The following is a 16,536-nucleotide window of genomic DNA, read 5'->3' on the forward strand; positions in this document are numbered from 1 at the left end:
GCATGTTCAGGTACAAAAACCTACTTCATTAATATGCATAAGGAAGCTAAATGGAACTGAAACATGCATTGAAAACAAGACATTTGGGTCTTACATTCTACAGCAACTGCTCCTGTTCATCCCATAACAGTTACTAAGGACTGAACAGGGAACCTTTAGCTCACCAAATGTTTTGGCTTTAATTGCTAGAAGTCCCAACCATCATGATCAACAGTAAAGAAACACGGGAGTGCTAATCCACATTTAGCTGAAGATCTGTCACCCAACAACTACAGGAACATCACATATTTGCGTTGGGGTGGATGGTGGATGATGTATTTCAGGTCTCGGCACTGCCAGAAGGTGGGAGAACTTGGGATTCATTAGGTATGGTTGAAAAAACTACTCCCATCAACAATATCTGGAAGGTCACACATTTTCTGGTTTGAGGCATACCAGTTGTGTGTTAGGTGTTTACATGCAGTCTGCTCCTGGAGTCACATTTCTATCATCAGTGACACAGTTGCCCAAATCCATTCCTGGCAACCATCGCTATGCCTCCACGTGCACACACAGCTTACTACTAAGTAACAACTGCAAAGGACTTAGACTGTAGTACTTTCACCATCTCATTAAAATACGTGACTCACTAGAAAAGACAACATTGCTCAATAAGGTGAAAGGCAGCAGGGAAAGAGGAAGACTACATTACAGATGGATAGATACAGCCAAGGATGCCCTGTGTTCGCAAGAGCTGAGCAGGGCTGTTGATGACAGGGTGATTTGAAAGTCTCTCATGCATGGAATAAGTCAAAGTTGATTTGAAGGCAAGTACGGACAGAAAAAAGGGAGGACTTATCATTGATATAGGTGTGCACATAAATGACAGAATGTGGGGCATAATGGTTTGAGCATGGACTGTGACTCTAGAGCAGTGGTTCCCAACCTTTGGGCCTCCAGGTGTTTTAAACTTCAACTCCCAGAAATCCCAGCCAGCTTATCAGTTGTTAGGAACTGTGGGAGCTGAAATTCAAAACACCTGGAGGCCCAAAGGTTGGGAACCACTGCTCTAGAGCACTGCTTCTTAAACTGTGGGTTCCAACGACAAATGGGGTCCCCTCAGCTCAATGTTGGAGGTCACAAAAATTGGAAACAGTAAAGTGCTTCTAAACACCACCTAGACATTTACACAAATCTGTTACCAACAATGTGCAGGCTTTACAGTGGGCTCTGCAGAAGATAGTTCAGCTTCATGTCACAAAATGGAAAATTGGCCTGTTTAGCAAGCTTCACAAATGCTGATTTATTATCAGCAAATATTTGGTTTTATACCTATTTTGTATACTGTACCTATTTATCCGGGGTTGTGAAAGAATTTCTTCAGGAGAAGGGATCATGAGTGGTGAAAAGTTGATCCAAATCCTAGCTCAGGCATGACCCAGTCAAATCACACACTCTCAGACCCCAGTAAACCCTGTGGCAGGGTCACCGTATGTCAGGCACATAACAATGATGTATGTAAATTGCTACTCAAAAGAACTGGACTGACAATTTTTGAAAATGGGGCGCAGAGTTATGCCACCCCATTTGGAGTTGTGGTTTCTGGTGCCCAGAACCGAGCACAAGCTTTTGAGATGTCGAGGATGGGGGGAAAGCCTATATATACCTACTTCTACTCTGTTTCCCAAAAACAAGACATCCCCTGAAAATAAGCCCTAGTAGAGGTTTTGCTGAATTTCTAAATATAAGGCCTCCCCCAAAAGGAAGACCTAGCAAACATTTTGCCTGGAAACATGCCTGCCGAACAGAACACCAGAGCATGCAGGATTCGTAAATGTACGTACCATAGATTGATGTACATGAAAATAATGGTAGTACAGTAACAAGAAATTCTTGATAGGATTTCACAGTTTGTCTGGTTATGCTGGTTTGTGATGACAACTACTTTACAGTATATAATAAATGTTCATTTTTTTATTCAACAATAAATGTGAATTCTTCTTCATGGAAAAATAAACATTCCCTGAAAATAAGACCTAGCACATCTTTGGGAGCAAAAATTAATATAATACACGGTCTTATTTTCGGGGGAACACGGTATGTACAATTGTCTGTCTTGTCTGTGTATTGAATGTTTGCAGTATATGTATGTTCTGTCATTTGCCCTGAGTCTCCTTTGGGGTGAGATGGGCGGAATATAAATACTGTAAATAAATAGATTCTCCTCGCCTTGCTGTAGCGGAGTGCCCCGCAACTGACCTGCCATCCCTTGGACCAGCATGGGCAAGAGTTGAAGTCCAAAACACCTAGAAGGATGAAGTTTGCCCATGCCTGCCTTGGACAGTAAGTACTTACTTACTTACTTTACTTACTTACTTAGGCGATCCCTCGTCGTTCGAGGACGATGGTCTTCCAACCTTGGTATCTTGGGCGTGTGTTCTTAGGTGACTGAAGAGACCGATTCTTGACCCGCATATTCTCCCGCAGTGAGGACATCGGTTTCCAGGTGGAAGGCGGTCCCGGTCGGGGTTAGCTTGACGCTCCTTCCTCTTGGCACGTTTCTCCCTTAAGCCCTCCGTTCGTGCCTCTTCAAACTCCGCAGCACTGCTGGTCACAGCTGACCTCCAATTAGAGCGCTCAAGGGCCAGGGCTTCCCAGTTCTCAGTGTCTATGCCACAGTTTTTAAGGTTGGCTTTGAGCCCATCTTTAAATCTCTTTTCCTGCCCTCCAACATTCCGTTTCCCATTCTTGAGTTCAGAGTAGAGGAGCTGCTTTGGGAGACGGTGATCGGGCATTCGGACAACGTGGCCAGTCCAACGGAGTTGATGGCGTAAGAGCATCGCTTCAATGCTGGTGGTCTTTGCTTCCTCAAGCACGCTGACATTTGTCCGCCTGTCTTCCCAAGAGATTTGCAGGATTTTCCTGAGACAACGCTGATGGAAACGCTCCAGGAGTTTGGTGTGACGTCTGTACACAGTCCACGTTTCGCAGGCATAGAGCAGGGTTGGGAGGACAATGGCTTTATAAACAAGCACCTTGGTCTCTCTACGGATGTCCCGGTCATCGAACACTCTCTGCTTCATACGGAAAAATGCTGCACTCGCAGAGCTCAGGCGGTGTTGTATTTCAGTGTCGATGTTGACTTTTGTGGAGAGGTGGCTACCAAGGTAGCGGAAATGGTCAACATTTTCTAATGTTGCACCGTTAAGCTGTATTCCTGGCTTTGCAGAGGGATTAGCTGGTGCCTGTTGGAAGAGCACTTTGGTTTTCTCGATGTTCAGTGAGAGGCCGAGCTTCTCGTATGCTTCTGCGAAGGTGTTTAGAGTGGCTTGTAGGTCTTCTTCTGAACGCGCACAGACTACGTTGTCATCAGCATATTGGAGTTCTATAACAGATGTTGTGGTGACCTTGGTTTTGGCTCTCAGTCTGCTGAGGTTAAATAGCTTGCCATCTGTCCGATAGATGATTTCCACTCCGGTGGGAAGCTTCCCATCAACAAGGTGAAGTATCATAGCGATGAAGATGGAAAATAAGGTGGGGGCAATAACACATCCCTGCTTGACACCTGATTCAACCTTAAATGGGTCACTTTGGGAGCCGTTGCTGTCCAAGACTGTTGCCATCATGTCATCATGGAGGAGCCGCAGGATGTTCACAAATTTGTCAGGGCACCCGATTTTTTGGAGGATGGTCCAGAGAGCGCTGCGATTCACTGTGTCGAATGCCTTTGCAAGGTCAATGAATGCCATGTACAGAGGTTGGTTTTGTTCCCTGCATTTTTCTTGGAGCTGTCGAGCAGTGAAGATCATGTCCACTGTTCCTCTGGAGGGGCGGAAGCCATTCTGGGATTCTGGGAGGGTGTCTTCTGAGACAGGGAGAAGGCGGTTTGCAAGGATTCTTGCGAGGATTTTCCCGGCGGAGGTTAGAAGGGAGATACCACGATAGTTCCCGCAGTCTGTTCTGTCCCCTTTCTTGAAAAGGGTGATGATGGTGGCATCCTTGAAGTCTGCTGGGATTTTCTCGGTCATCCACACCTTTTCAATGAGCTGGTGGAGTTGTTGCATCAGCTCAGGTCCACCTTCTTTGAAGATTTCAGCGGGAATCCCATCAGGTCCGCTAGCTTTGTTGTTTTTTTGTTGGCTGATGGCATTGCTGACTTCTTCCAAACTAGGCAGTGCTGCAAGCTCATCCCTGGTTTGTTGTTGCGGGATTTGTGAGAGGGTCTCTTCGGCCACATTGGAGCTGCGATTCAGCAGGTTCTGGTAGTGCTCTTTCCAACGTAGTGCAATTGATGTTTTGTCCTTCAGAATTTTGGTTCCATCTGATGAGCGTAGGGGCTGTATGCCATGGTTTCTTGGTCCATAAATGATCTTTGTGGCTTTGAAAAATCCCTGAGCGTCATGGGTATCTGCAAGGTGTTGGATTTCTTCAGCCTTCTTTGTCCACCAGATGTTCTTGAGTTCTCTGGTCCTTCTTTGGACCTCAGCTTTTGCACTGGCATAGATCTTTTTCTTGGCAGCACAGTTGGTGTCTCTCTGCCATGTTTGGAAGGCTTTCCTTTTGTTATCAATCAGCTGTTGGATCTCTTTGTCGTTATCATCAAACCAGTCTTGATGTTTCTTAGTTAGGTATCCAATGCTTTCTTCGCAGGCTGTGATGATGGAGGTCTTCAGTTTGTTCCAATGTTCCTCAACATTTTCGGGGTGTTCTGTGGGTAGATGATCTTTGAGTGTTGTTTGGAGAAGGGCTCGTTTGGAGGGCTCCTGAAGGGCTTGGGTGTTCATTTTTCGCCTTGTTTTTCTTCCTTGGAGTCTGCGTTTGGGGACGATCTTGATAGCCATCGTGGATCGGATTAGCCTGTGGTCTGTCCAGCAGTCATCAGTACCTGTCATGGCTCTTGTGAGAAGCACATCGCGGCGGTCTCTGGCACGTGTGATAACATAGTCCAGGAGGTGCCAATGCTTTGACCGAGGGTGCTTCCATGATGTCTTGAGCTTGTTTTTCTGGCGGAAGAGCGTGTTGGTGATGACAAGGTTGTGCTCTCCGCATTTGGTGAGAAGCAAGATGCCATTCGAGTTGCTGTTTCCGACCCCGTCTTTTCCTATGATCCCTGGCCACAGGTCAGAGTCCCTTCCGACTCTTGCGTTAAAGTCCCCCAGGAGGATGATTTTGTCCTCCTTAGGTATCTCCGATAGGATGGTATCCAGCTGACAGTAAAATTTTTCCTTGATGTCTTCGTCAGCATCTAGAGTTGGTGCATAGGCGCATATGATGGTTGCCTGTTGGTTTTTGGCAAGGTTAATTCGGAGGGTTGAAAGTCGTTCGTTGATGCCAGTGGGTGCTTCAGTCAGGTGCTTCACCAGGTCGTTTCTGATAGCAAAGCCAACTCCGTGTATTCTTCTTCGCTCTTCTTCAGGTAGTCCCTTCCAGAAGAAGGTGTAGCCTCCCTTTTCTTCCTTCAGCTGCCCCTCTCCTGCTCTCCGGGTCTCCTGAAGGGCTGCTATGTCGATCTTGAAGCGTCCCAGCTCTCTTGCAATGAGAGCAGTCCTGCGTTCGGGGCGCTCGCTGTCAGTGTTATCTAACAATGTCCGTACGTTCCATGTTCCAAAGTTCATTTTTCTTTTTTGGCCGCAGAGTGGTGACCCCTCTGGACGCGGCAGTCCAGTCAGGGTAGGAGAGGCAGACTATGTTTAGGGCACCTTTTCTAGCCCCTTCCCCGTGTGGGGTGAGCAGAGCGGATCCTAAAAAGGGCTGCTCAGTCATGGATACAGCTGCCGGACTACTCAACTGCCTCGGTCCTTGAGGTAGAACGACTGAGTCCATATCCACCGCCCATGTGCCAGTCTGTGACTAGGGGCTTCCAGATTTCACAGTCCTGCCCCCGTCGCCACTCGCTGATCGCCATGGGACTTTTGTAGGTTTGTTTTTATTTTTGTTGGAAGACGCCTGTGCGTGATTTTTTTTAATGTGTGGAGGTCGGTGCACGGCCGGTCAACACACAGTCTTCACAGAGTGAGGTTCCAGCAGTGGTGTGGTTAACACAACGACAGTGGCTTCTCAGTCTGTTGCAGCCTTCTTCCGCCTTCACAGCCGTTGTAACATGTACCATGTTATCCTCCGCCTGCTCCGCCGTTGAGGTCTTTGGGTCTTCGGATTGTGCTTGGTCTGGAACCTCCCCTGCGGCCACTCCTGGGAGTGCATCACTCCAGTGCCCACAGGTTCATCGGAACACGCAAGCCCCCTCACCACGGCAAGGACAGTAAGTAGTCAAGAATGGTTCCCACCCCATTGACACTGTTGCCTCCCAATGAGGTTCCTGCTCACCTGCCGTGGAACCAGTCCTGGCAAACGTCACACTCGATCATGAAGCGGGTGACATCGTAGGGCAGGCGGCAGAGACAATACACCGGGACAGAGGCCATGGTGGCTGCTTCCCCTCCAAGGCAAGGAAGGCGCCTCAGGAATCAGAAGACGGTTGGCCTGCTACAGCCATTCATCCTCAAGTCCGAAGTCAAGTCTCTGTGTCCCCCAGTTAGTAAGGGGGCCCTCGATGTTTCATCCACATCAGGATCACCAATGTTGAGTGCAAAATTCTGTCCAGGTCTGCCTCTTCTCTTTCGCAGGCCCCTAAAAATAAGGGGCATCACCTGCAGAGTGTCTCTAGGCAACCTAAACTTTTATAGGTTCCTTCAAGAATCTGCACAATCTCTCCAACCTGCTCTCAGCTCTTCCTTTTTTCCACAAAACACATGCTGAGAACTTCAGGCTCTTTTTTTCCCTCTCCTAAAAATAAAAAGGATGACCTTTGTTTCTGGAGCAAGATTCCCAGGTATATTTGGGAGGAAGGATCCACTTCAGAACGTCCAACTTTTCCCCTCAGTCTTCACTTTCCAGAAGAAATGGTCAAGGCTGACAAAGGAGCGTTTGGGGCAGAACCAAGTTCGGCTTTGGTTGCTTCCAGGAAAGGCGACGAGCCTCGCTCCCACCTCTTTGCCCCCAAGAGTTTTGTTTCGGGGCCCTCCGTCCCCAGGATCGGAGGGCGCCCCTTCGTCTCTCTCCAAGGCCTGGAGCCAGACCCGAAGCGCTGGTGATTCCCAGGGCCGGGTCCCGGAACCGTCTCCCGGGAGGCAGGCTCTACTCCAGAGCGGGGACGGCGGCCTTCTCAGGGTCAAGCGGCTCCTTGGGCTTCTCCGCGGCTCCAGAGGCCTCCGCGAGGCCCACGGTCCTGGTTTCCCCCTCCGGCTTCCCCAGAAAGTTTATTCAAAACAAGGGAAAGGAGAGGGAGAGGAGGGGGGAGGAGCCAGCGGCCATCTTAGGGGAGGCACGTTGCGGGGCGTCGAGGGAGCCATCTTGAGCGTGGCCAGAGCCAAAGCCGCGCGGGGACCGCATCCGCCATCTTGGAGAGGGAGCCGCAATGGAGACACATAGAACTGCTCGCAGTATAGAAGAACAGTCAAGGCCGGCCTCTGAACGCGGGTTCATTTCGAAAATGTTCACCCTCATTGGTTGCTGTAAGTTTGAACAAAAACAAAATCTGGCTATCACTATTTTAAAAACTCTAAAATCAGAACAGTAAATAAAGAACAACAGTCTGAAAACAGAGGAATTCCAAACAGGAAACAATGAGGGCCAGCTAACACCTCCCAACAAAGATTCCCCCAGGCAAGAAGCTGCCAGGTTTTGAAGCTGCAGGGCCATTCAATGCTAATCAACTGGAGCCTCCAGTGGCCTAGGGGATAAAAGCCTTGTGACTTGAAGGTTGGGTTGCTGACCTGAAGGCTGCCAGGTTCAAATCTCACCCGGGGAGAGCACGGATGCGGGGACATGAGAGAAGCCTCCCACAAGGATGGTAAAAACATCAAAAACATCTGGGCGTCCCCTGGGCAACGTCCTTGCAGACGGCCAATTCTCTCCAGAAGCAACTCCGGTTGCTCCTGACACACACACAAAAAAAAAAACAACTTGATAATTACAATAAACTTTATTAATAGACCGCCCTATCTCCCCGAAGGGACTCAGGGCAGTTTCCAACAATATGGCAACCATTCAATGTCAAAAGAAAACCAAACAGTACAGGAATTCCAGACAGGAAACAATGAGGGCCAGCTAACACCTCCCAACAAAGGATTCCCCCAGGCAGGAAGCAGCCAGGCTGCAAGGCCATTCAATGCTAATCAAGGTGGCCAATTGCAACATTAATAATAATAATAAACTTTATTTATAGACTGCCCTACCTCCCCGAAGGGACTCAGGGCGGTTTCCAAAAATATGGTAATCATTCAATGTCAAAAGAAAACCATACAGTTTTGGTCAGGACAAGGCACATTAGACAATGTAAACAACCTAACTAACTTAATAAACAAAATGACAACAAATTAATAAAAATTAATAAAATACAAATAGGAAATAAAAATAAAAACATCATAAAATACAGAAACCCTGATAAAACACACTAAAAATAAAATATAAAACCAAATACATCGAAACGCCATCAGGCGAGGTTCAAGAATCCAATGACCAGGAGTACTAAAATGGAACTAAGATAAAGGTAAAGGTTTCCCCTGACGTTAAGTCCAGTCGTGTTCGACTCTGGGGGTTGGTGCTCATCTCCATGTCTAAGCCAAAGAGCCGGCGTTGTCCGTAGATACCTCCAAGGTCATGTGGCCAGCATGGCTGCATGGAGCGCCGTTACCTTCCCGCCGGAGCAGTACCTATTGATCTACTCACATTTGCATGTTTTCGAACTGCTAGGTTGGCAGGAGCTGGGGCTAACAGCAGGCGCTCATTCCGCTCCCGGGATTTGAACCTGGGATCTTTTGGTTCGTAAGTTCAGCAGCTCAGCGCTTTAACACACTGTGCCACCAAGGGCCCTCAAAATGGACCTAATGAACTATAAAAGGACTGGGCAACAGCGGACAAGAGTTCTTTCTCCCACCCTAATATGTAAACCCCACTTGCTTAGTTTGCAACAAACCTCACAACCTCTGAGGATGCCTGCCATAGATGTGGGCAAAACATCAGGAGAGAATGCTTCTGGAACATGGCCATACAGCCCGGAAAACTCACAGCAACCCAGGCTATGAAAGCCTTGAAGGCCATGAAAGCCTTCACCCCATGTTTCCCCATGTTTCCCCCTTTACCAGAACAATAGAGACACCTGAAGCTTTTATCTTAGGGCCCAGAATATCAAGGCAGAAAATCCCACAATATCTGCTTTGAACTGGGTTATCTGAGTCTATACTCAGATGTGGGATTTTCTGCTTTGATATTCTGGGATATAGGGCTGTGTGGAAGGGTCCTTAGAAGTTCCCAGAGACACACATTAGGTGACCTTGCATATACAACCTAAATAAAGCTTATATAGCAGTGTGGACTCAGATAACCTAGTTCCATGCAGATACTGTGGATTGTCTGCCTTGATATTCTGGGTTATATGGCTGTGCGGAAGGGCTCTTTATTAGCCATCCTTCATGCATCAAGGCCCCTTCTACACAGTTGTATGAAATCCACACTGAACTGGATTATATGGCAGTGTGAACATAGGGCCCTTCCACACAACCAAATATCCCCGAATATCAAGGCAGGTAATCCACAATATCTGCTTTGAATTGGATGATTTGAGTCCACAGTGTCATATAATCCAGTTCAATGTGGATTTTATACAGCTGTGGGCCCTTCCAGACAGACCCTATATCCCAGGATCTGATCCCAGGTTTTCTGCTTTAAACTGGATTATATGAGTCTGCACTGCCAGATAATCTGGGATAAACAGAAAACCTTGGATCAGATCCTGGAATATAGGGCCTGTCTGGAAGGGCCCTAAGAGCTGTTCTGATGTGAAATGTGCTGCTGCCTCAGAATGGTGGAGTCTCCTTCTCTGGAGTCTTTTAAATTGAGGCTGGATGGTCATCTGTCAGGAGTGCTTTGATTCTGTGTTCCTGTCAGACAGAATGGGGTTAGCCCTTGGAGTCTCTTCCAACTCTATGATTTTAGGGAACTTTGAACAATTGCAACAGAAATTATTACTGTGAGCAGTTATAATTCTCTGTCAAGGATAATTTTGGACTTCCAGTAAGCAAGAGAGCTACCTACAATGCTGCTCCTCTTAAGTAAGCAGTGAGTTGTTATGCCTTTAGTTAATAAATGAATCGTATGTAGAACATAATTCAGATTACAGACATATTAGACAGATACTTGCTGAGACGCCAAACATGTTAGACAGGCTTTTGCTGACAAATCATTTATTGCTGCCACCATTGCATCTATAAAGAACCACCCAACTGAGCTGTTTTGAATGGTCAGAAGAACATTACATACTGGTCCTCAAGGAGAAAATACTGATCATTTACTAACCAGCTGTGAAGAATTTGCATGGCACTTTGCAGATAAAGTTACTCAGATCCGTTCTGATGTGAATGCTATTGATACAGTTCCCGTGAATGTAACTGTGGCTTCTCCTTGTCCAGTGTTGATGGATACCTTTCAATGTGTGCAGCCTAAAGGAGGCAGTTGTAAAACCTACATTTAAAAAGCCATCCCTGAATCCCTCCATAAGGGGTAACTATTCGTCAGTGTCCAACCTTCCCTTTTTTTGAGCAAGGTTTTTTTTTGGATGAAACGGATTATCTAGATCAGTGTTTCTCAAACTGTGCTTCTCCAGATGTTTTTGATTTCAGCTCCTAGAAATCCCAGCCAGCTTACCAGCTGTTAGGAATTGTGAGAGCTGAAATCACACCTGAAGGAGCACAGTTTGAGAAACTCTGATCTAGAACAATCTCAATCTTGTTTCAGGCCTGGTTATGGGACAGAGACAGCTTTGGTCGCCTTGGTAAAAGCATACTGTGATCGGATAGGTACTCTTGATTTACGCCCCTTCCACACAGCTGAATAAAATCTCATATGTTCTGCTTTGAACTGGAATATATGGCAGTGTGGACTCAGATAACCCAGTTCAAAGCAGATATTGTGGGATTTTCTGCCTTGATATTCTAGAATATAGGGCTGTGTGGAAGGGTTCCCTACCCTTTAAGATAGTCCACTGCATACTGCGACCCTCCAGCTATTTGGGCCCCCAACTTCCAGAATTCCTGTCCACTGAACCAGTTGGAAGGGCTTCTGGGAGCTGGAGGCCCATATCGCTGGAGGGCTACAGTTTGCGAAGGCCTGTCTGTGGTTCCTTCCACACAACCATATAACTCAAAATATCAAGTTATATAATCAACAATATCTACTTTGAACTGGGTTAGCTGAGTCCACTCTGCCATATATCCCAGTTCAAAGCAGCTGTCTCGAAGGGGCCTTAAAGAGTAGGCAAAGAGTTTGCATCCCATCTGAATCCCTGTGGCTGCCTTCTTCCTGCAGAATTTTGGGGCTTGGAGTTTAGGGAGGGCCTTTAAAATGCTCAGCCAGAGAAGCCTTGGGTCTCATTAAACTCAAAACCCCAGAATCCTATAGAAAGGAGGCAGCCACAGAGTTTCAGATGGGATGAATCCTCTGTCTACTCTTTCAGCTTTGGTGTGAGACTTGAAGTAGGCAATATGCTGAAATTTAAAGATGTGCCATTGATTTAGGATGATCCACACCACCCTATTCTCAGTTTCTATAGCCCCAGCTACACTGCCATATGAGACCCAAATTATCTGCTTTGAACTTGATTATATGGCAATGTAGACTCAGATAATCCAGTTCAAAATTGATAATGTGGATTATCTACTTTGATAATCTAGATTGTATGGCAGTGCAGAAGGTGCCCGAGGGCCCTTCCACACAGCCACATAACTCAGACTATCAAGGCAGAAAATCCCACAATATCTGCTTTGAACTGGGTGATCCGAGTCCACACTGCCATATATCCCAGTTCAAAGCAGATAATGTGGGATTTAATTCAGATGTGTGAACAGGGCCTGAGTGTGGCTGTGAAAAGTGGACAGAGAAGAAAGCTAATGGGAAGAAAATTGACTCATTTGGGATGTGATGATGGGAGAATTCTGTAGGCTACCTGCTGCTGCTCAGTCGTATAGTCGTTTTAGACTCTTTGTGGCCTCATGGATCAGTCCACGCCAGAGCTCCGTGTCGGCCGTCGCCGCCCCCAGTTCCTTCAAGGTCAAGCCAGTCACTTCAAGTATACTGTCCATACATCTTGCCCTTGGTCGACCTCTCTTCTTTTTTCCTTCCATTTTCCCCAGCATCGTGATCTTTTCTAAGTTTTCCTGTCTCCTCATGATGTGGCCAAAATACTTCAACTTTGCCTCTAATATCCTTCCCTCCAGTGAGCAGTTGGGCATTATTTCCTGGAGGATGGACTGGTTGGATCTTCTTGCGGTCCAAGGCACACTCAGGATTTTCCTCCAACACCAAAGTTCAAAAGCATCTATCTTCCTTTGCTCAGCCTTCCTTATGGTCCAGCTCTCGCAACCATAAGTCACTATGGGGAATACAATTGCTTTGACTATACGGACCTTCATTGCCAGTATGATGTCTCTGCTCTTCACTATTTTATCAAGGTTGGCCATTGTTCTTCTCCAAGAAGTAAAAGTCTTCCGATTTCCTGGCTGCAGTCTGCATCTGCAGTGATCTTCAAGCCTAGAAATATAAATTCTGTCACTGCCTCCATGTTTTCTCCTTCTATTTGCCAGTTATCAATAGGTGTGGTTGCCTTGATCTTGGTTTTCTTGATGTTTAACTGCAACCCATCTTTTGCGCTTTCTTCTTTAGGTTTGCTTTTAATTACTCTGATTTTATCTGCTTGGATTTTAATGTATTGTCCATTATTGTATTTTGTGTATCGTTGAAATGTTTTAAGTTTTTGTCAAATATGTTGTGTCGTTGTTTCGGGCTTGTCCCTGTTGTGAGTTGCCCCGAGTCCCTTTGGGGAGATGGGGCGGGATATAAAAATAAAGATGATGATGATTATTATTATTATAGGATACCATGGACTACTAAAAAGGGCCAGTAAATGGATCCTGGAGTAAACAAAGCCTGAACTGCCCTGGAAGCCAAGATGATCTCAGATAGTTGGAATTGGTTTGTATCACAGGAAAGCACAACTCATGAAAAAGGACAGAAGATTGGAGGCCACAGGAAAGAGGAAGATGGCATTCTGGGTGGAAAGGTGACATTACAGAAGTCATAAATGCCCTAATTCTGCAGGTTCTGAGGACCTCCAAGTGCGATTTAGGGACCTCATTCATGGGGTTACTGTAAGTCGAAAATCAGTTTGAAGGCCATTAAGAACAACATCAAGGTATCAGGCTGGAACTACTTTGCCCTATATTCTAGGACCTGATCCCAGATAACGTTTATCCCAGATTATCTGGCAGCGCAGACTCATATAATGCAGTTCAAAGCAGATAATCTGGGATCAGATCCTGGGATATAGGGCAGTGTAGATAGATCCAGGTAAGGTAAAGGTAAAGGTTTTCCCCTGACGATAAGTCCAGTCGTGACAGACTCTGGGGGTTGCTGCTCATCTCCATTTCTAAGCCGAAGAGCCGGCGTTGTCCGTAGACACCTCCAAGGTCATGTGACCGGCATGACTGCATGGCGCGCCGTTACCTTCCTGCCAGAGCGGTACCTATTGATCTACTCACATTAGCATGTTTTCGAACTGCTAGGTTGGCAGGAGCTGGGGCTAACAGCGGGCGCTCATTCCGCTCCCGGGATTTGAACCTGGGACCTTTTGGTACGCAAGTTCAGCAGCTCAGCGCTTTAACGCACTGTGCCACCAGGGGCTCCAGCCTGAGTTAAAAGTACAGTCCATCTGTTTCTGAAGTGTAGGCAAAACAGGATTGGAGAAAGCGCAAGCTTAGCTAAACTACGCTTAGCCTTTCCTGTGTCTGTAGTGCAAAAGCTGTGTATGGAGATATAGTAGAGTCTCACTTATCCAACACTCGCTTATCCAACGTTCTGGATTATCCAACACATTTTTGTAGTCAATGTTTTCAATACATCCTGATATTTTGGTACTAAATTTGTAAATACAGTAATGACTACATAGCATTACTGCATATTGAACTACTTTTTCTGTCAAATTTGTTGTATAACATGATGTTTTGGTGCTTAATTTGTAAAATCATAACCTAATTTGATGTTTAATAGGCTTTTCCTTAATCCCTCCTTATTATCCAACATATTCGCTTATCCAACATTCTGCCAGCCCGTTTATGTTGGATAAGTGAGACTCTACTGTACCGTGCTTCCCTGAAAATAAGACAGTGTCTTATATTAATTTTTGCTCCCAAAGATGCGCTAGGTCTTATTTTCTGGGGATGTCTTAGTTTTCCATTGAGAAGAATTTACATTTATTGTTGAACAAAAATATTGAACATTTATTATGTACTGTACAGTAGTTGTCATCCCAAACCAGAATAACTAGACAAACTGTGAATCCTATCAAGATTCTTGTTACTACCATTATTTCCATGTACAACACTCTATGGTAGGTGCATTTACCAATCCTGCATGCTTTGGTGTTCTGTTCGTTGGGCATGCTTCCAAACAAAATCTTTGCTAGGTCTTACTTTCGGGGGAGGCCTTATATTTAGCAATTCAGCAAAACCTCTGCTAGGTCTTATTTTCAGGGGATGTCGTTATTTTTGGGGAAACAGGGTAGCTCAAATAAAAATCCAACTTTAAATCTATCTCCATACAATAAATATACCCCTTATAAATATGGAGTCAAACTGCATTCTACAGTGTAGGTGCAACCTAGGGGCCCTCCAAACACCGCCAAATCATCCAGAATATAAAGACAGATAATTCACAATATCTGCTTTCAAGTGCATTTTATTCAGCTGTGTGAAAGGGGCCTAGGTGTCTAGAAAGAATGCCGCCAACGCTCCTCCAAAGACAACGAAGGCTTAGGAAAGCGTTAAATCATACGAGGAGGTTCAGTGTTTCGATCAAACCCGATTGACGCAACAACGGCATTGGCGCCGCCATCTTGAGGGTGGCACTAACGGAACAGGAAGTGCTACCTCCTCCCACAGCGGGCGCCATCTTAGGAGCGGCGTGGCAAAGCACAGTTCAGCCAATCCCCTGCGAGGACTTCAGTCACGTAGCGCGAGACTTGCTGTTTCTTCCGGTATTGGCAGCCAAGGCTAAGCCGCCTCTCGGTGGCGCTATCGTGTTTGTCGCAGGGCGAGGAGTGCGGCTTAAGATTCCTTTTGTAGTGGCAACAGATACACAGTACTATTGTGCCCGCTTTCTTCCGAATTTCCTGAGGTATTCATGTTTATGTCCCTCTTTATCCCGGCATTAGCTTTCATGGTTTAGGCAGGAAGTCTAAAGTTTGAGGCAGATATGGGCAAACTTGGGCCTTCCAGGTGTTTTGGACTTCGGCTCCCACAATTCCTAACAGCTTAAGCGGCTGAGGGGGTGAAAGAAGGCGCGAGGGTGTTAGGGATTGTGGGAGTCGAAGTCCAAAACACTTGGAAGGCCCAAGTTTGCCCATGCGTGGTACAGCAGGGCAGAATTAGACCCTACAGCTAAGTATTTGTAATATCTGATGTCCAAAACTGATGTTTTTATTTTAACTTTCATTATGAGGTTAACTTGTGATTTCTGTTTTAAATCCTGAGTGAGTGTATGGAGACCTCTCATGAGGTTAATTAAAATATGATATACAGCAGAGTCTCACTTATCCAAGCCTCGCTTATCCAAGTTTCTGGATCATCCAAGCCATTTTTGCAGTCAATGTTTTCAATATATCATGATATTTTGGTGCTAAATTCGTAAATACAGTAATTACAACATAACATTACTGCGTATTAAACTACTTTTTCTGTCAAATTTGTTGTATAACATGATGTTTTGGTGCTTAATTTGTAAAATCATAACCTAATTTGATGTTTAATAGGTTTTTCCTTAATATCTCCTTATTATCCAAAATATTCACTTATCCAAGGTTCTGCCGGCCTGTTTAGCTTGGATAAGTGAGACTCTACTGTACATGTTATTTGCCATTCACAATAAGGACCTGCTTTTTTCTACTATTTATTGCCTACTGACTAATGGATAACTCCTTTGAGTTGCTCTACAGCAGCGGTTCTCAACCTAGGGTCCCCAGATGTTTCTGGCCTAAAACTCTCAGAAATCCCAGCCAGTTTACCAGCTGTCAGGACTTCTGGAAATTGAAGGCCAAAAAAAAAAACAAGTCTTGTTTTGATCATAAAAGTGGCGAAAGCCCTTTCCTTGGAGGCTTTTAAACAGAGGCTGGATGGCCATTTGTTAGGGATACTTTGATTGTGCTTTTCCAGCATGGCAGGGGTTGGACTAGATGGCCCATGTAGTCTCTTCCAACTCTATGATTCAGGCAAACCATACCTGTGGCCTTGTAATTTCTTACAGTTGATCAATATCTATTGTCAAGTCTCCAGGTGATGAGCTCAACAAGCATGTCTGACTTGCAGTTTTGAACTCCAAATGTTGTTGCACTGCAGAGCTCAAGGCCATCTAATAGACATTACACATTAAATTGTATTCAGGATTGCTGGGCATAAAATTGTAAAGTTGGAGAAGACCAAAAGGGCCATCATAGAATTATAGAGTTGGAAGAGA

At 45.7% G+C, this 16,536-nt stretch overlaps 1 protein-coding gene and 1 long non-coding RNA gene across 4 annotated transcripts in view; one reads left to right on the forward strand and one right to left on the reverse strand.

Annotated features, from left to right (window-relative positions):
• Positions 1 to 7,287, reverse strand: part of phf8 (PHD finger protein 8) — a 40,280-nt gene extending 32,993 nt beyond the window's left edge. For 2 of the 3 annotated variants that reach the window (XM_062971184.1, XM_008122658.3), the window contains exon 1: positions 6,304 to 7,287. In XM_062971184.1, coding sequence (XP_062827254.1) covers positions 6,304 to 6,401 — 98 coding nt within the window. In that variant the 5' untranslated portion in view covers positions 6,402 to 7,287. The remainder of the gene's footprint in view (positions 1 to 6,303) is intronic. The other variant, XM_008122654.3, reaches the window with a different exon arrangement.
• On the forward strand, positions 7,277 to 12,897 carry LOC134296382 (uncharacterized). Its single transcript, XR_010003109.1, has 2 exons — positions 7,277 to 7,490; positions 12,165 to 12,897. It is a non-coding gene; the product is annotated as an uncharacterized LOC134296382 (long non-coding RNA).
• Positions 12,898 to 16,536: the final 3,639 nt, after the last annotated feature.

This window comes from Anolis carolinensis, chromosome 2, assembly GCF_035594765.1.
Source record: "Anolis carolinensis isolate JA03-04 chromosome 2, rAnoCar3.1.pri, whole genome shotgun sequence".
Lineage (NCBI taxonomy): Eukaryota > Metazoa > Chordata > Lepidosauria > Squamata > Dactyloidae > Anolis > Anolis carolinensis.